General features: G+C 44.3%; 1 protein-coding gene across 1 annotated transcript in view; it reads left to right on the top strand.

The window, feature by feature from the left end:
• The window catches only part of LOC133514580 (chromobox protein homolog 1-like), a 49571-nt gene that overhangs the window by 10020 nt on the left and 19503 nt on the right, over nt 1–20048 (top strand). The window contains exons 3-5 of the mRNA XM_061846392.1: nt 10277–10515; nt 10643–10814; nt 16134–16228. Coding sequence (XP_061702376.1) covers nt 10277–10515; nt 10643–10814; nt 16134–16228 — 506 coding nt within the window. The remainder of the gene's footprint in view (nt 1–10276; nt 10516–10642; nt 10815–16133; nt 16229–20048) is intronic.

The raw sequence follows: 20048 nt of genomic DNA, 5'->3' as shown, positions 1-20048 counted from the left end.
CTCCCATGCATGTTTGGGTGAGACAGTGGTGCTAAGCCCTTGTACAAGTCCTGACTGTCTTCTGAGGATATTGTGGCTCTGTGTTCTGCCCTGGGTTGGAGGACACTCGTTCCAGTAAGAGCGCTTCCGACTCATTCTGTTGAACATGATTTGGACACTTTCTTCTTCAGAGTACACAAAAGGAATCTTCTGAATCAGATTGATCCTGTTCAGTTGTATTTCCTAATGAACGACTGCTACTGCCACCTGGACAGTAGTCTAGGTCCTCATCAGAAATTTCAGATTCGGAGTCCAACCCCGCTACTGCCTCTTCATCATCCAGCATCTGTCGGACCATTTCAGCTGTGTATCTAGCAGCCATGATATACCTTGGATGAGGAAAGACAAGAGTAGTGTTTTCAATAGTTCAATATGTAGCTGTACAAATACACGCACAACAACGCACAAGCACGCACACACACCATATAATAATGTTAACTAACTAGTGTTAGCTAGTTATGACATGAGCACCACCTGCTTTCTCAGCACAGAAAGAAAACAATTTTACATATACACTGATTATGAATTAGGCTAATTTGTTGATAAATAATAAAATGCTTTCACAAAACAATCATGAGTGACATGCGCACACACACAATGCATATAGTAATGTTAGCTATCTTAGTTACCTAGCTAGCGTTAACTACTTATAAAGCAGGCCAATTTGTAGATAAATAATAGTCATGAAAGACACACAAACAATATTATACTAAGGTAATACTTACACGTATCAGCTCTTACAGTGTAAAATAATCTTCCTGGTGGTGCAACTTCTGATATAGTCTGCGTGGTCCATAGTTAATTTATTGCTGACAGCCAAAGTTGATTAGAATCAGTGGTTCCCATTGAATTCCATAGAAAATCCACGCGGGTCATTTTTGACCCACTTATGGAAACTTGGGGTAGTAATACAAAAACTGAAATTTCTTAAAATGTAGAAAAGGTAAGTTCAAATTGTGAATGACATTATATAAAAAAACGTGTTTTTTGAGGAATACCTGGAATATGAAATAACGAATTTTCAGTGCAAAGATATTTCAAGAAAAAAAAAAATGCAAAGCACTGAAGCGGCAAAAAGTCCAACACAAAATGGCGAGGGAGCCCTGAATTTAAATACAGGTTGAACATGATTTGCAATTCATTCTTTTTATTTTTAAACATCCCAACTTCACTGGAATTGGTTTCTAATTGTTAGGGATTTGTGAGTTGATACTGGACAGGACATGGACTCAAGGGAACCAACAGTGACATTCTTTTGGAGCAACGTGTATTTATTCTCCCTGAGTCAAAGGATTTGTGTTTCATGATATTTCTAAGAGCCAAGTTGTCTGGGGCTTCACGCCACTGGTAGGGTCACCCATGGTAAGCAGATTCTAGGCGAGGGACCACACAAAGTATGGCTCCATAAACCCCTATGATGAATAAAAATAGAGAGCAGGCCAGGAGGTGGAGCTTGAAGGCAAGCGCCTGGTGGCTGGCCCTATACACAATTCGGGTTATCTGGGCCCAGCCCGAAAGTTTAACATGGGTCCCACTTCCCATGGACTCCACGTGCGAGAGGGAGACATCGGGATTGGGTGCAATGTGAGATGGGCGGTAACTGAAGGCGGGGACATTGGCGATCCTATTCCTGGCTACAGAAACTAGCTCTAGGGACATGGAATGTCACCTCTCTGGCAGAGAAGGAGTCTGAGCAGCTGCGAGAGGTTGAAAAGTTCCATCGAGATATAGTTGGACTCGCCTCTATGCACCGCTTGGCTCTGGTACAAGTTCCCTTGAGAGGGTGTGGACTCTGTTCCACTCTGGAGTTGCCCACGGTGAGAGGTGCCGAACAGGTGTGGGTATACTTATTGACCCACCCCTGCCTGGCTCAGCGCCTCTACGTTGGGGTTCACCCCGGTGGATAAGAGGGTAGCTTCCCGCCGCCTTCGGGGGGAGTCCTGGGTCCTGACTCTTGTTTGTACCTATGCACCAAACAATACCCACCCTTTTTTGTGTCCTTAGAGGGAGTTGTGTAGAGCAGTGGTCCCCAACCCCTGAGACGGTCCGTGGATCAGTTGGTACCGATGTGACGGTCTTGAGTGCTCCCGGTGCTGAAAAGTCTCCTTGTGATTAATGCACATGCGCTTATATTTTGTAAACTTGCGGCCAGTCTGAAACCTACCCATCCATGCTTCAACATGTGCCATTCAACAACTTTTTGCTGAGTGTTCATGTTCGCTATGGACGGCGCTCAAAGACGAACACAGGGAACGTACATATATGTGTATATCTTTTTATCAACTTTTGTTTTAAGGTTAGGTTAGGGTTAGGATATAACGTATGTTAGCTACCTCTAGAAGAAGGGGAACTATGAGACCCGGGAATTTCTGCTACGTACTCAGAGTTCCCCTGTTAGTAACCCGTGCGCATTAATCACAAGGAGACTTTTCAGCACGGGGGAGCGCTCAGACCGTCACACCAGGCCATCAAAGAAATAATCAATTAGTTCCGTTGTATTCATTATCCATGACTGAACAATCTTTTATTTTGCAAAATGACCAGATTCTCTTTGTTGCATCTCGGTCACTTCAGCACCTAAATTTACCCCAACAACCGAGCACAATGCGTAAAAAAACATATCTTTGTAAAGTTTCTTTTTGAAGGGGAAAAGGCTCAGTAAAGAGACAAATGAAGTGCCTACAACTTTCAAGAAAAGAAAGTTCACAACATCAAAACACGCGCCCTTAACTCGCGACTTTTTGAGGAGAATTTTTGACGCGGAGTACACACGGAAATAAGTTATCCAGAGGGAAATCGCTCGCAAGAGTGTTTGAATTACGAGAGATGCTGCAAAGATATCTCTCAGAAAAGAAGTTGCCACCAGCAGCATATTCATCATTTGAGTTTGCTATTAAAGAAGTTCAGGCACTACTTCCCAACCAAAGGACCCACAAACTGCCAAGGGATGGATCCGTAACCCATTTATCAACAAACCAGGTGACTCCAGCATGTTTGTGCAACAAGATCTACTGCCTTAAATCGCAAACAACGGTGGCTTTAAAGGTATTTTCGAGACAATAACTCTGGCCAAATTCTGGATTAAAGTCATGGCAGAATACCCGGAGATTGCCACCAAAGCACTGAAAACCCTGTTGCCATTTCTGACATCTTATCTGTGTGAAGCGCAATTTTCTGGAGTAACAGCAACCAAAACAAAACAATGGAATAAACTAGAAGCAACACATTTTGGATGTCATTGTCTCCCATTACCCGCAGATGGGACCATCACAGAAACAAGCTCAGGTATTAGCGCTATGGTGAGTTAAATTTTTCCTGCACTTTAAATTAATTTTCGTGGCATATTCTAAACGTTATTATAGCGACCAGTACTTATATAGCGAATATGTACTTCCGCAAAAGCACACTTAACGTGCATGCAGACATGGAGAACCACACCCCAACACATCAATACGTGGTGTAAAAAAAATGTTTGAGTCGGCGGGAATTTTTGGATCGGTCGGAAAATCGTAACCACACGTTTTTTTTCTTTTTTTTTTAAATGCCTAATGAACACCATGTTCAGGCAGAGGTGTGTCCACTTGTGCACTTGGCACCAGGATACCTTATGTGGTCATGTCATAGTACTTGCGGCCTCATGTCTTTGATGCTCAAGTGAAGAGGTGGGCGAAGCTGCCGTAAGGTGGTCGGTGCCTGTCGTGGCTGCAACCCCCAAACATGTTGGTGGACACCAACAGTGAGGGATGCCGTCAAGGTGAAGAAAGAGTCCTTTCTTGCATTTCTGCCCTGTGGGACACCCGAGGCAGCTGATAGGTACCAGCTGGCCAAGTGGAATGCAGCTTTGTTGGTTAGCTGAAGCAAAGACGCGGGGGTGGAGGAGTTTGAGGCCACGGAACAAAATTTCAAGATGGGTTAGAGGAAATTCTGGTCCTCCCTCTGGCGTCTCAGGAGAAGGAATCAGTGCACCGTCAACACTGTGTATCGTGAGGATGTGGCACTGCTGACCTCAATTTGGGACGTTGTGAGCTGGTGGGTAGAATTGTTCGAAGACCTCTTCAAATCCACCAACACGCCTTCCCATGAGGAAGCAGAGTCTGAGTTCTCTGAGGCGGACTCTTCTATCTCTGCGGTTGAGGTCACCGATGTCGTTAAAAAGCTCCTCTGTCTTAGGGCCCCAGGGGTGGATAAGATTCGTCTGGAGTTCCTAAAAGCTGTGGAGGTTGTCGGGCTGTCCTGGTTGACACGCTTCTGCAGCATTGCGTGGACATCAAGGACAATGCCTCTGAATTGATCGATTGGTGTTTCTAAGAAGGGGGGACTGAATGGTGTGTTCCAACTACAGAGGGATTGCACTCCTCAGCCTCCCTGGTAAGGTCTGTTCAGGGGTGCTGGTGAGGAGTGTCCACGTTAATGTTGAATCTCAGATTCAGGAGGAGCAATGTGGTTTTTGTCCTAGCCATGGAACAGTGGACCAGCCCTCAGCAGAATCCTCGAGGGTACATGGAAATTCATTCGACCATTCGTTTTGTGGACTTGGAGAAGGTGTTTGACTGTGTCCCTTGGGGAGTCCTGTGGGGCATTCATCAGGGATATGGGGTACTGAACCACCTTATACGGGCTGTTACGTCCCCATACGACCGGTGTCAGAGTTTGTTCTGCATTGCAGTCAGTAAGTCAGACTCGTTTCTGGTGAGAGTGTGACTCCACCAAGGCTACCCTTTGTCAACAATTCCGTTCATAACCTTTATGATTATGTGGTTCTTTTGGCTCCATCAATGGTTCACAGCAGAGTGTGAACCGGATGGAATGAGAATAAGCACCTCCAAATATGATACCATGGTCCTCAGTCAAAAAAGTGTGGTGTGCCCTCTCCGGGTCAGGGATAAAATCCCCGCCCTAAGAGTTGAAGTATCTTTGGGTCTTGTTCACGAGTGAGGGAAGAATGGAACAGGAGATCGACAGGCCGTTCGGTGCAGACTCAGCAGTGATGCAGACTTTGTGGTAAAGAGGGAGCTATGTCAGAAGGTGAAGCCCTCAATTTATCAGTCAAGCTACATTCCTATCCTCACCTGCGATCACAAGCAGGCCTGGCTACAGAGGGGGGGCCCTGGTGACCCGCGTCCGGGCAAGGCAAACCTGAATCCACAATTCTTATTCGTCACAGGGATTTTTAGAGCCGCGCTATGTCTGGTTGATCACCTTGAACATGTGTGGCATGGGTGACCCTACCAGGGGAGTGAAGCCAAGGACAACGTAGCTCCCAGGATCATCAGGACACACAAACCCACCCCTCCACCATGATAAGGTGATAGCTCGAGGAGGGGTCTAGTTGAACTAACAATAAAACTATAAGATTGTTGTTGCAGTACAGAATTAATTTTCTTCACTCGGAGAATCTTCTGGTGGAGGTGCTTGTCAGGTTTATGCAACCTAGGAAGTACGATATTCAAGGATGGAAGATAAGAGGAACTTTTGCTCGTGAGAAAAACGTAGGCGATGTGTAGAAATACAATGTCATGCCCATTCTAGCAACAGCGCCAGACATCCTCCTCAGGTGGTTCCCAACTTAAACACAGCAAACGCGATAAAGGGACCGTAAGAAACTGTGACGTGATTTCTTCTCCTGTAGAGCGTATAGCGCAGAATGTTCCCGATGTACCCCAGTGACATCCTCTCCATCTCACCGTAGTGACGTCCCCTTCAATGTGCCTCTCTTCGTTGCATCATATTGTTCAAGCATGTATGGCATCAAACAAGAAAAAAAGAGAAAATATGAGAACTATATACTATTAATCCAACAGTGCTGACTTTGTAATAGACCTTTCTGACCGGTCAATCACTTACAATAATAGCCAATTGGGGAAAAAAAAAACCCAGCATGGGGTACAGCATTTTGGGCCCCACAATGGCTTTGGAGCCCATATTGTTGAGAACACACAATATTCGTTGGGGTCCTCGGTTTCAATCAAGAATTTTAATTTTGGTGCCTCACTGATGTCGCAGCTTTAAGGCTCTTAAAGGAAGACTCTCCAAAATTCATACTTACAATAAACCCTCCAATGTGAAGTAATATTATTATTACATATATTTTGGACATTAATTGAATAGAAATGACAAAGAACATTTTTAAAATCCAAGCAAAATCTGGATATATGCCAGCTTTTTCAGCCAGACCCGAATGAAACGTCGTTGACCCCGCCCCCGACGTCGCAGGTGCTTAGCATTACAGACCATTCGTTCTAGGTAGGTCAAGATACTAATGTATTGTGCGCCAAACTGCAACAAAACTGAGAAAATGCACTCAAATGTGTCCTGCTTTAACCTCCCATGGGGTTAACCTGACAGGATAAAGCTGTGGCTGTCACAGTTGAGGCTCGTTCATCAGCCGGGGAAATTTGGACGCATTTAACCATTACTGATTATTGGCTGCTTAGCTATAGCCTCTCGTGCCGGTACTCTATAACCAACAACATACTTTATGAGGCGGCATGGTGGAGCAGCTGTGAAGCATTTGGCCTCCCAGTTATGAGGACCTGGATTCAATCGCAGACCTCCCTGTGTGGCGTTTGCACGTTCTCCCCGTGTCTGTGTGGGTGTAACCTGCCTCCTGCCCATTGACAGCTGGGATAGGCTCCATCACTGCCGCAATCCTCATGCAGCTAAGTGGCTAAGAAAGTGGATGAGTGGATATATACATGTAATCACTTTAGGAAAGTCCTTTCTTTATGGATTCTATATTCCACATGTAAATAAACCATTAGATAGTCCTACGCCGTACTCATAAAATAAGCTCCCATTTTTGATCAACTTCGGACATAGCCCATAGCATTCATATAGCTCACATAACATTCACGTAGCATTCCAAAACCAATAAAAATCTGTACTTACCGATTTTTCCACTGGATGTACAAGTGCTCCTTTCATCAAACTGTCACAGATCATTAGTAAATTATGTAACACGTATTTGTCAAAACAAACAACTTCATATCTATTATCTATCTATGTTATGCAGACATGTTGATCTTGATCCAAGTTCATTCCGATATGCTCCATTTTTTTGTTCGACCTTTTCAAACTCACGACAACACGCATTCCGCCACAGTTGGAATATGGTCACAAAGAGAACACAAACACCAGTCTTTTGAAACGAGCCTGTCTGGAACATCTCCAAGGTCTATGTTATGTGATTGTTGTGCTCCTCCGTGAGCGTCACCCCCCCTCTCCAACATGTCAAGTTCCGCCTGTTTGTATTCTGGTTCAAATGCACAGGCTTAAACATTGTACATTATTTTTGGTTTGTTTGCTCAATGGCAGGAGTCGTAATAAAACGGAATATCGACTCGCTGTTATACCCGTTTTATTAGCTCTGAGCTCACAGCACTTCCCGGTTGCCGTTAATCAAACTTTCTTTTTCTCTCATCAAAACGCATGCAAAATCCGTGTCATCCACACATCAACACACGCCCACCTGCACCGAGCCCGCAACGTATGGCTTCCTATCCTTCCTAAACACCGTCTTCTTCAGGGAATGTTTTTTTTTTTTAATGCTATTCACCACACAAGATGGGATATATACACTGTATATCAAGGGTGATCAATGCGTCAATCACAAGGGAGTTTTGGTCAATTGTGTGATGGCGTGCCAAAAAAAAAAAAAAAAGACGTTAGGCTATCAACCACTTCGTCGCTTGATTCAGATGTGGCCAATGCGTCGAGTGCACGCACATAAAGACGCATTCTAGCAAGTTGGCCTCCTATTTACGGCGATGCGTGCGTGCACTCCCACCCCCCGCCGCTAATCGATCGCGAGAGGCTGGTTGATTGAAAAGTAGATCTTGGGGTAAAAAAGTCTGGCCTCCCCCGCTGTATATTCTCTACATCAATACTAACTCCTCAAAAAAGCATCAAACAAATCTCTGCGTTCCATATAATGGGATTATTTTTCGTCGGCAGTGCCACACCCCCTCTCCAGCACGTCGAGTTCCGCCTGTGTTTATTCTGACTCAAACGGATAGGCTTGAATATTGTACATTATGCTTTTTTTGTTTTGTATGTTTCTAATTATTTTTCACAAAAATAAGACACAAAATGCCAGATAGTGGACTTTCTCTTTTCTGTGAAATGTGTCCACGAGCAGTGTAGGTCACAACAGGGAGCACTGCAGAAATGGCAAACGCTGATTGGCTGTCAGTTTTCCAGCCAGGCTCCTTGTATTATCTGAGTGAGAGCGGAATTTCAATAATACTTTTCCAATTTTCAAAACGTTTCTTAGTGAAATCTGTGGATAACTCTGGCATTAAAAGAAACACTCATCCACTATCTTTTAATCTGTGCTCCCATTCCTATTACTTTCAACAAAGTCTTCCTTCAAATAAGCTTGGAATTTCACGCTGAAATAATTTGATTGTGGGAAATATTTATCCATTCTATAAAAATCTAGAATAGAAAATAAATAAAATGTAAAAATATGAATGATAATATAATAGAGTACAGAACTTTTACCTACAGGGTTTGCACACAGCCCTAAAAGTCCCTAAAAACCCCCAAATTTTCAAAGGTGCATTTAGGGCCTCCTAAAAGTCCTTAAAATCCGCGAAAACCGGTCAAACCGCTAAAAAAGCCTTAAATTAAAAAAAATCAAAGGAAGGACCTCTCCCGCCAAAATTCTCCCTAAAAAATAAATCTTTGATTTAAAAAAAATAAATAAATAAAATAATAATAGCGATCAGTCTGGCGTCCAAATCAGCCAGAAATTGTCAACGGAAGTCACCATGTTGACAACTAGTCGCCATCTTGTCGATATTCCATTGTTTGTTTCCGTGAGTAGGCATTTCACTTCGTCTTCGTTACGACGTAGCGTAGTTCTTTCATCGAAAAACAGGAGACACGCTGATTTGGCGAAGACTCTCATCTTCAGTTGGTATGAATCTGTTTCTAAAATATCAAGATAGTGAAGCATCAACTTCAGGCAATGGTACTAGCAGTGCATGCATGTGCACTAGGGATCGCAATAAAACGCTTTTACTTTCATAACCGGTTTTAACCGAACAGATGTAGCAAAAAAACGGTACCATAGTGGTGTTAACATAATTCACCCGCGGGACCTCGAGTTGGGGTGGGGGGTTCCGCACGGACTGTTTTTGTTGTTGCTCTTCCGGAGTGACGAGTTCACAGAGTTCCCCCCGTTATGCGATTAGTGTTTTGATGTCTGCCAATAAAACAAGTTTTGTTCCTGTGTCCGACACTCTTTTCTCCGGTGCTTCACCATTGATCGTTAATTTACGGTAACGGTAATGGGGTAGTTTGTATACAATATTGACAAACAAGCTTGTTGAATGTGGCTTTCAACAACGCACTCGTGTAAGTTAATTTTTTTTTTGTAAAAATGTGTTGTTGACATTCTTCTTTCGGACTTTCAGAAAGGGCATGAAAGTATACCGAGCGTTTCCTCGATGCCATGTTTGATGTTTCTTTGATTTAACAGAATGTTCTTTTGAGTCCAACTTTACTCTAACAGCGAAACTTGAAAAAAGTGGAAATGATGTTGGAAAAATAGCGCAATGTGGAGTACTGGAACTGGAAGAAATGATTGGAAATTTTAACCGATTTCGAAAGTCCGATTACGGTTTCGGTTTAAAAAAAAAAAAAAAAAAAAAACCCAAACCCGGTTATAACCGGTTATTTGTAGCCGGTTGCGATCCCTAATGCGCACATACAGTTGTCCAGCCATAAGTCAGGCTTTATGAACGTAGTTCAATACACGAAGACGGACTCGTTAAAGAAAAAACTGTAATGGCTGCAGATCACTTTTAAAGTCCACACGATCTCTGTGTGGACTTTAAAAGTGATCTGCAGCCATTACAGTTACACATCTTGTGTATATAGTTGCGATTGTAGTTAGAATCTGTTTTTCTGTATACTGGTATGTGAAGACGTTGACAATGGTCATATCAATGACAACTACCACAAGGGGCGACAGGTGATCACTGTCACAGGTACTGAGGTGCTGGAACATTTGATGAACCAAGAACGGTTGATGGCACCATTGGGTGAGTCTTTTTTCCATACTCTTGATTTCCCACGATGTCCCTAAATTTTTCGTGTCGGCCCAAAATTTTTTCTGTGTCAGCCCTAAATTTTTCGTGTCAGCCCCTAAGAATGCCCCTAAAAAGCCCTTAAATTTTTTTTGGTCAGACTGAGTATGAACCCTGTACCTACAATTTCTCTTCTTTAATAGGCTTCCTCATTTCTCGTCAAGCTGGCGGCCATAGCAGTGAAAGGCAATACGGAGGAGGGGCAGCAGCAGCAGCAGCAGCAGCAGCCACCTATAGTGCCTGAAACTCCCACTGGAGTTACAGAAACTACGGCATCACCAGAGCAGGAAGAAGAAGAAGAATATGTGGTTGAAAAGGTTTTGGACCGAAGAGTGGTGAAAGGAAAAGTGGAATTCCTGCTGAAGTGGAAGGGTTTCTCAAAGTGAGTCTATTTCAAGAGGACCAATATGCAGACAATCAACTGTTCTTTAAAAAAATAATAGCAAACAAGTTGAAAAGCTTTTTACTCGACTTACAACTTGTTTTTCTGCCTGCCCCTACCTTTTTAGTGATGACAATACATGGGAACCAGAGGACAATTTGGACTGCCCTGATCTTATTGCAGAATTCATGCAGAAGTACAAAGAGAAGGAGGAAAAAAAGAAGGAAGGCAAGAGAAAACCATCCAATGAAGCAGCTGGCACACCAGAGGAGAGAGCAAGCAAGAGGAAGAAGGACGAGGTAAGAGAGTTACAGCTGTGCAAATTGTTCCCATTTTTCCGTGTTTTGATATAATCCACTCTTCAAGGTCAGAACACAGATATGGGATTCCTTGTATTATGTAATGCATGCATTTAACGTCCAGCAACTACATTTTAACTAAAAATTAGGTGTTTATTAAGGATTTCAGTATCATCTTTATTTACCAACTATGTTAGAAACATACTAGGCATTTCGGGTAATTTGAGACAATAAAGGCTTTTGATCTCATTGATTGGAAGTCCTGAAATTTGTCTTCAAAACATCTAACCTTGTCTATACCACTAATTAGGTCATTTCTAATTTTATCCCACTTGTCACTCCTAGTGAGAACCTCAACATAATTTCCCCCACCTCCGCCTGTGCTTCCAGTGTTTTCAGTGCCACTTTATCTCGTCCACGCACCTTGGCTGACCTCACCACTGTCTCCTAAATTTTAGCCTTTATCCTAGCATATACTCTTCTATCACATAAAACACCTGACACCTTCCTTCACCTGTTCTAACTTGCTTGGACTTGTTTGTCCACTTCCTTACAACACTCGGAACTGATTTAAGATTTAAGGTCTTCCACCTCTGCTATCTCTTCTCCCCGTGATATCAGTCTTTCCCTTCCACCTCTCTAATTCATTCACATATATTCAGTCTTCGGATAATCTTAATTTGTCATTTAAACAGCAAACCACTGTTTCCTAACTCCTCGTCCATTTGCTCCCTGTTTTCACTGCACATCACAATGTCATCTGGAAACAATATGGTCCAAGGGAATTTCAGTCTAACCTTATCTGTCAGCCTATCCATCAACACAGCAAACAGGAAGGGGCTCAGGTCTGATCTCTGATGCTGTCACACCTACATCACATCTCACCAGTGTTCTGCTGCCCTCGTACACGTCCTGTATTATTCTAACATCCTTCTGTCACTCCAGACGTCCGCATCCAATGCCAGTGTTGGTCTGTGGGCGCTCTGTCATTGGCTTTCTCTAAATGCAAAAAGACAGACAGACTCCTTCTGTCCTCTGTACAGTTCCATCAACATTTTCAAGACAAATACTGTGGTACTCTTTCGTGGCCTGAAACCATACTGTTCGCTTGCAAATACTAACCTATGTCCTCATCTCATGAGCTGATTGGCTGTGCATCATCAAAGCCTCACCCAGCAACCTACATCATATCCTTTCCTTTGTCTTTCCTTTCTGCCATTTTCGATCAGAAATAATGTAAAACTTTTGGGTATGATCAAAGACGTCAGAAGTTACGCTTTTGTGGCGCGCAATTATGGCATGACTGAATCCACGGTGCACGACATAAAGTCTGTAAAACTGCTTCAATAACTTTTAATCTGGAAGCAAAAAGGGTGGTGACTGCAAAATAAGATTGTTCAAATGGGAACTGTGTTAGCTTTGTAGATAGCTGATTATATTAAAACAGCCCGGTGACGATAATGAAGAGGCTGAAGAAAGTGCTGACAAACTGTAAGCTGCAAGGAGCAATTCACTCCCATGAGGATGAGGTTTTTCGGCAAGCAAAGCTTAGTTTGAAAATTTTCAAAAGCGTTCTGGCCTCAGAAGCGTGCCTCTGTATGGTGTGGCTTTCCCTGCCAACGAAGATACTGCTCGTCATATGGAGGAAGAATTTGCATAAGACATTGACAACAATATGTTATAATTTTGATGTAGAAGGAAAAAAAGACAACTCCCTATCACAATGTTTTTCTCAAAGATAAAAACCTCAGTTACACTGTCAACACCTCCCGCAGAAGATTCTCTGAGTGAGGAATGTTAATTACGTACATACTGGAATACAAATGTTAATTTGCACCACAAGGGTTTCATAAAGATTTAACTAGACACTTGTACTGTTATATTTGTCTCAAGTATGGAAATTATAAATACTATACTGTTAACATTTTAAACATTGTGGTCCACACACACAAAACAACTCCCCATCTCAAAGCTGAAAAACTCTACAGCTCCAAGCAATGTTTTTAGCTGATAATTCTCCCCCCTTCATAATCGCACCCAAACTTGTTCAACTCAGCAAAGAACTCGGAAAGGATCCAAAAGATCTCAATGGACTCTCCATGGATCGAACAAGTGCTGCCTCCAAGATGAAGTACAGACTTACAACTTTTGAAGAAGAAAAACTTAAGTCGCTACGGACAAACAAGTTCTCCGTGAACATAGACGAGTGAACAAGTAAGTAACAACAAGTAACTACACAGGGTTCTGTGCATCCTTGTGAACTATGACGCACCATGTTACGTCCCTTATTCACAAAATCCATGACAAGCAACTTGATGTCTTCCGTAAATTTCAGTCTTTTTGTCAAACCTGAAGCCCTTCTGACAACCAAACTGAAAGATCTTGACATTGTCACAAATGTGTTGCGACAAAGATATCTTCTATGGGGGCAGGACATCAACTATCATGTGAGAGTCACACAGGCACACAACAGTCTAGGAATTTCAAGATAAGGCTAAGGAGGCATACATCAATTGTGGCAAATATCTTCAAAAGAAGCTCCCACTTGAAAACAGGCTTTTGAAAGCAGCATCTGCCATTGACCCTCTTGCTAGAGGCCACAATAACACTTTGGGGCTCATGAGGACCTTGCCTTCCTTCATCACACATGTGCTGGATGAAGATGAACTTGGTGCATATGAAGTTGTAATTAGAGGCTATCAAGTAGACACATTACCTCCAGCAACTGACAAAAAAGGTCATGAACTTCCACTTAATGTCTGAACAGCCTCTAACAGAGTGGTCGGTACCTCATATTCCCGAAGAACCCCCCCCCCCCCCACACACACACACACACACAGGAATGCCCGAGGGACACTGTCAAATACTTTTCCCAAGTCCACAAAACACATGTAGACTGGTTGGGCGAACTCCCATGCACCCTTGAGGATCCTGCCGAGGGTGAAGAGCTGGTCCACTGTCCCATGGCCAGGACGAAAATCACATCGCTCCTCCTGGTGCTCCCCCTTCTTAAAAAGTTGGACCACCATGCCAGTCGATCAATCCAGAGGCATTATCCCCAATGTCCACGCACTGTTGCACAGTCATGTCAACCAGGACAGCCCAACAACATCCACCACCTTACGGCTACAGCTCCAGTAGGCCGGCTCAACAATGGAGGCGTAGAACATCGTCTACTGAGACTCGATGTCCCACGCCTCAACCAGAACATGAGCAAAGTCCTTTTGGTGAGGTGTTGAAATCCCTTCTAACAGGGAAATCTCCCAGCCGTTCCCAGCAGACCCTCAAAATAAGTTTGGGCCTGGCACGTCGGACCACCATCTTCCACCACCATTGGAGCCACTCACCATGATGATGGTGATCAATTGACAGCTCTGCCCTCTACTCTTCTTGCTCTGACCCGACAACAAAGTGGATCATTTAAATGCGACCTTGGGTGTCCTGGTGCCAGGTGCACGTGGACACCCTTATGCCCGAACATGGTGTTCGTTATGGACAATCCGTGATGTGTTCTGATCGGGGGTGGGGGCGTTCCTCCCAATCATGATCTTCCAGATCTCACAGTCATTGCCCATTTGGGCACTGAAGTCCCCCAGCAGAATGATGAAGTTCCCAATGGGAACCCTCTCCAGCACTCCCTCTAAGGACTCCAAAAAGGGTGGCTACTCTGAACTGCTGTTTGGTGCATAGGCACAAACAAGTCAAGACCCGTCCTCCTACCCAGAGGCAGATGGAAGCTACCCTCTCATCTACCGGGGTAAATCCCAACGACCCGGGTGGGGGGGCAATAAGTATACCCCCACCTGCTCGGCGCCTCTCACCCTGGGCGACACGAGAGTGAAACAGAGTCCAACCCCCCTCAGGAGGAGTTGGACTTGAGCCCAAGCGGTTAGTCGAGGTGAGTCCAACTATATTTTGTTGGAACCTCTTGACCTCACGCACCAATGCGGGCTCCTTCCCTGCGAAAGAGATGACAGTCCATGTCCCTAGACCAAGTTTCTGTAGCCGGGGATCAGATCACCAAGATCCAACACCCATGAGTGAGCCGATGAGCCCATGGGAAGCGAAACCCATGTTACCCATTTGGCCTGTGCCCACCAGGTGCTCGCCTTTGAGCCCCACCTCCAGGCCTTGTCGAGATGGGGGCCCCACGACCAGTGTCTGGGCAAAGGTAACCGGGATCCAATATTTGTACTCGTCATGGGGGTTTTGGAGTCATACTTTGTCTGGTGCCTCACCAGTGGGTTTGCCACGGGTGACCCTACGAGGGGCGTGAAGTCCCAAACGACTTAGCTCATAGGTTCATCGAGACACACAAACCCCTCCACCATGATAATGAGGCAGCTCGAGGACGGGTATTTGGTTTTGCTAGATTGTATTTCGGAATATTTGAGTATGGCTTGGCCAAATGCAAATGCACATTACACTTTTCAAATTTATCCATCCATTCTCTGAATTGCTCAATTTGTTTAAAATTTTAAAAGTATACGTCATTAATTTATTTTACTTTAAATTTATTTATGTGCCATGTTATTTTGGTCCATCCATCCATTTTCTTTGCCGCTTGTAATCTAGCGTAATTTACAGTGCTATCAATTGTCAATCTATTGATGAAAGATAGCAGTAGATCATATCTTCTTAAATCATGGAGAGGGCAAAAGTTTTGAACTTCAAGATAATGCGGTACCACGGGGGTAAATGACTGTTCGCATTTAGATATATGGACCGACTAGTTTAACATTAGAACTTCAATCAACCCAAAGTAAATCACAATTTCTTACTTATAGTTAGATACTCAAACATTACCTTTGTTATATCCCAGAAATGTCCATCCATCCATCAGTTTTCTTTGCCGCTTATCCTCACGAGGGTTGCAGGGAGTGCTGGAGCCCATCCCAGCTGTCAACGGGAAGGAGGCGGGGTACGCCCTGAACTGGTTGCCAGCCAATCTCAGGGCACATCAAGACAAACGGCCACACACCCAAACACACCCTGGGGCAATTTAGTGTATCCAATTAATGTTGCATCTTTTTGGGGTGTGGGAGGAAACCGGAATGTCCGGAGAAAACCCATGCAGGCACGGGAAGAACTTGCAAACTCACCACAGGCGTGGCTGGGGTCGAACCCGGGTCCTCAGAACTGTGAGGCCAACCCTTTACCAGCTGAACACCGTCCCACCCAGTTATTTTCGTCTGCCACATAAAATTGAGAGGGAGAGAGAAAATGAAGAAGGATGCCTCAATCTTCCAATCAAATTCTGAGATGGCAAGACATTTTCGTCCTGTGTGATCTGGAATTTATTGTTTTTCGTGTCTCTAGGGTGAAAAAGTCAGAGGTTTTGGGAGAGGTCTGCAGCCAGAAAGAATTATTGGTGCAACTGATTCAAGTGGTGAGCTGATGTTCCTGATGAAATGGTGGGTTCTCTTGCTTAATTTCATGTTAATATCAAATGTATGCACACCGTTTCAAACACAGGAACAGAGATAAAATGATTCCATAATTTTCTGAATGGATTTTGACATTAAAAAAACAAAATTCATAAAAATATGAAACAAGAACAGCCGTTCAACTCTCCTTGTTCTGTAATGTTTTTCACGGTTAATGGGGACCAGAATCCCCCACGAATTATGAAAAAGCTTGAAGTCGGAACCCCCCCCCCAACACTCATAAAATCACCCCACCCTCCAATCACCGCCCACCCCCCACACACACCCATGAATTTTTCATGTATTTCAGAATAATTAAAATATGTAAACAGTATTTATATCTTAAATATTTGAGATTAAGATTACAACACAAGATTACACATATTTACTTAAATCTTTTGTTATAAAAGCTTTGTTAATCTTTCTTGCAATAGTCACCTGACCGTGGTCGGGAAATGCAGGGGGGAGACGCACGCACGCACGCGAAGGAGAGGCTAATAGGGGCTTTAAGTTTACTCACCTGCAGCATTGCAGTGTGATCACGGTCCTACACAGAGCAGTCCCCTTTCAAAAAAGCCCTTCTTCATCTATGTTAAAAACGTGCACTCCCCCCATCTTGGAAATTCTTTCTCCACGTCCCGACAAGCAGCACCATTTTATTTTATTTTTCAAATGTGCCTTTGCCTGTCAAAAAGCCTCGTCCTCGAGGGGGAGAATCATAATGCAGAGTCCAATATGGAGAAAAGTGCCCTGTCCGGAGCTCTGGAGGACATCCCAGTAGAGCCCCGCGGTACCTACACCATTTACTGCACAAAGTGGTTGATTCCTCCCGCTGGGTCCCAAAAAGGATAATAGGATAATTCGTCCCGATGGTCCCAAATCGGAGCAGATTCCTCTCACTGGATCCATAAAAGGAAAAAAGTGCCCTCGGTGTTACCACCTCTTGGGCGCCGTGAAGGAATATTTCGCTGGTACACAACACTGAGGGGGTATGGTAACTACCATAATTTCCCATGTATCATGCACATCTCCAAATTTGACTGAAAAAAATCAGGAAAACCCTTCTACCAATGTACAATATGTATCACCAATTTGCTGTTATTCATGTGCTCAAAATATTGGGAGTTATCTGTATTTCTATTTTGCTAGGCTTGTTTCTAATTGTATTGTTTTTCAAAAAATTGTCTGTCCAACAATCAATCTTTGTGCATATACTGAGGCAATGGTAATATTGCGTAATATCTCAAATAATGCGCAAATTAAAAAAAAAAAATATTTTCAAAAAGTTAATGGAAAATAAGAAATACAATCACATTGTATCGTACATAGTGGTAAAAAAAAAAGTATCCATATACATTCAGGTAATGTGCGCCCCTAATCTGGCCTCGATTGACCTCCTCGGGGTGCTTGCATTTTACGACCGTTAGCGTAGCATGTTTGTTGCTATTGCGCCAAAGATAAGAAACGACTGCCCGTGAGTTTGCATTAACTTAAACTTGGACAAAAAATGTCGATTACATTATTGTGCAGCTGCTTTTCAAAGAAATGCCGTCACTCGTGCCGATGACACCTCCAATCCGGAAGTAGCACCTTAGCCTGAAACGATAGCTCGCCTCAATGGATTCAGCTGGGTATCAAAACAACGTGAGCTCAATTAGTGTCATGAGCACATTTAAAAATAACAGGGGAAAGCGCAGACAATTGAAATGCGTTTTTTTTCCCAAAATGTGCTCATTACGCTCGTTTCTAATTAGTTTTAGCTCATGTTGCATTAATAGCCATCTGACACCATAGTGAAAGCTTCGACGGATTGTAGCCGAAAGGAATGCTTCAGGCTGCACTAAAGAACAAAAACACTTGGAATTAAAAAAAAAATCCTCATAAACACTATGGTCAAAAAATTAAAACAGCACCAGGCCCAGACCTTGTGTTCCCGTCCTGCCTCAGAGTCTGCGCAGACCAACTTGCTCCTGTCTTTGCAAAAATCTTCAACAGGTCCCGAGAACTGTGTGACGTACTGGCCTGCTTCAAACACTCCACCATTATACTGGTCCCCAAAATAGCAGAAGTTTAGGGGTCTTAATGACTACAGGGTGTTGCCTACATATCTGTGGTCATGAATTCCTTTGAACGCCTTGTGCTGGACCACTTCAAGAGGGTCACAGCTCCCAAACTGGACCCACTGCAGTTTGCCTATCGAGCTAACAGGTCTGCGGATGATGCCGTCAACACACACACACACACACGTCTGCACTTCATCCTTGAATGTCTTGACAGCAAGAGTACCTATGCGAGAATGCTGTTCATGGACATCAGCTCTGCGTTCAACACCATCATCCCTGAACTCCTCTGCTCCAAACTTCTCCAGCTCAGCGTCTCGCCTGCCTTCTCCCGGTGGATTTACAACTTATTGACGGGCAGGACACAGCAGGTGAGGTTGGGGGACACCACCTCATCCACGTGCACGATCAGCACCGAGGCACTCCAAGGTTGTGTCCTCCCCCCTCTACTCTTCTCGCCCGACACTAATGACTGCACCTCGTGGCATCCGACTGTCAAACTCCTGAAGTTTGCAGATGACACCATGATCATTGACCTCATCAAAGACGCTGACGATTGTCACAAGCCAGCGTTGCGCGGGCGGACCCAAATGCAGGACATACAGACAACAGCATGATATTAGGCGTGACTTTATTCCGGACGCAGTGTCCACACACTGTAACAGAATGCGAAGAACTGGCGAATGCGTGGATTTGCAACTTCCTGACAGGCAGGACCCAGCAGGTGAGGTTGGGGGACACCACCTCATCCACGCGCACTATCAGCACCGGGGCACCCCAAGGTTGTGTCCTCTCCCCTCTACTCTTCTTATTCTGTACGAACGACTGCAACACGTGGCATCCGACTGTCAAACTCTTCAAGTTCACAGATGACACCACGGTCATCGGCCTCATCAAGGACAGCGCTGGGTCTGCATATCGACAGGAAGTGGTGAGGCTGGAGGTTTGGTGTGGTTAACACAACCTGGCGTTGAACACTCGAAGGCAACGTTCACCACAGCTCAGGAGGCAACCTTCACCACAGCTGCCCCTGACGCTGTTCAACTGTCTTGTGTCAACCGTCGCAACCTTCAAGTTCTTGGGAATTACAGTCTCAGAGGACCTGTTCTACACAGCGGTTATCCAATCAGTAGTGTGTACCTCCATCACAGTCTGGTTTGGGGCCACCACAAAAAAAAAAAAAAAAAAAACTCAAACTGCAACAGACAATCAAATTGTCGGCGCCACGCTACCCACTATCGAGGACTTGCACACAACGCGATCTAGTTCCAGAGCAGGCAGGATCCTTTCGGACCCTCCACATCCTGGCCACCAGCTCTTCCAACTCATTCTGTCGGGAAAATGCTACAGATCAATGTAAGTGAAAAGGAGCAGGCACTCAAACAGTTTTTTTTCCCTCTGGCAATTCAGTCCTTAAATTCTTGATTAGCGAACCTGCTATTTGTCTGCCTTGTGCTGTGTTAGGACACTCACTCACATCCTCCTGATGACACGCACACCCATGAGTGGGTCCGGTTCTCTGACATTTCCTCCAGTAGAGCTTTTAAGGCATCAGGTGGCTGAGTCTTGGACCCACTGATCTCAGCTGTGGTGGCTGAATTGGGTTCTGCCCTAGTTTGCTCAGGGGCTGGCAAAAAGCTCACATCCAATATCAAGTTCCGATGCACCACCTTAATCTTTCTGCTCTCATCTTTGATTTTGTAGATGTGAGTTTGGCAGTTACAGTCTGTCACTGTATATGTTGTGGG

The sequence above is a fragment of the Syngnathoides biaculeatus genome, chromosome 16 (assembly GCF_019802595.1).
Source record: "Syngnathoides biaculeatus isolate LvHL_M chromosome 16, ASM1980259v1, whole genome shotgun sequence".
NCBI lineage: Eukaryota > Metazoa > Chordata > Actinopteri > Syngnathiformes > Syngnathidae > Syngnathoides > Syngnathoides biaculeatus.
The sequence above is the reverse complement of the archived record's forward strand: the minus strand, read 5'-3'. Positions and strand labels throughout refer to the sequence as shown.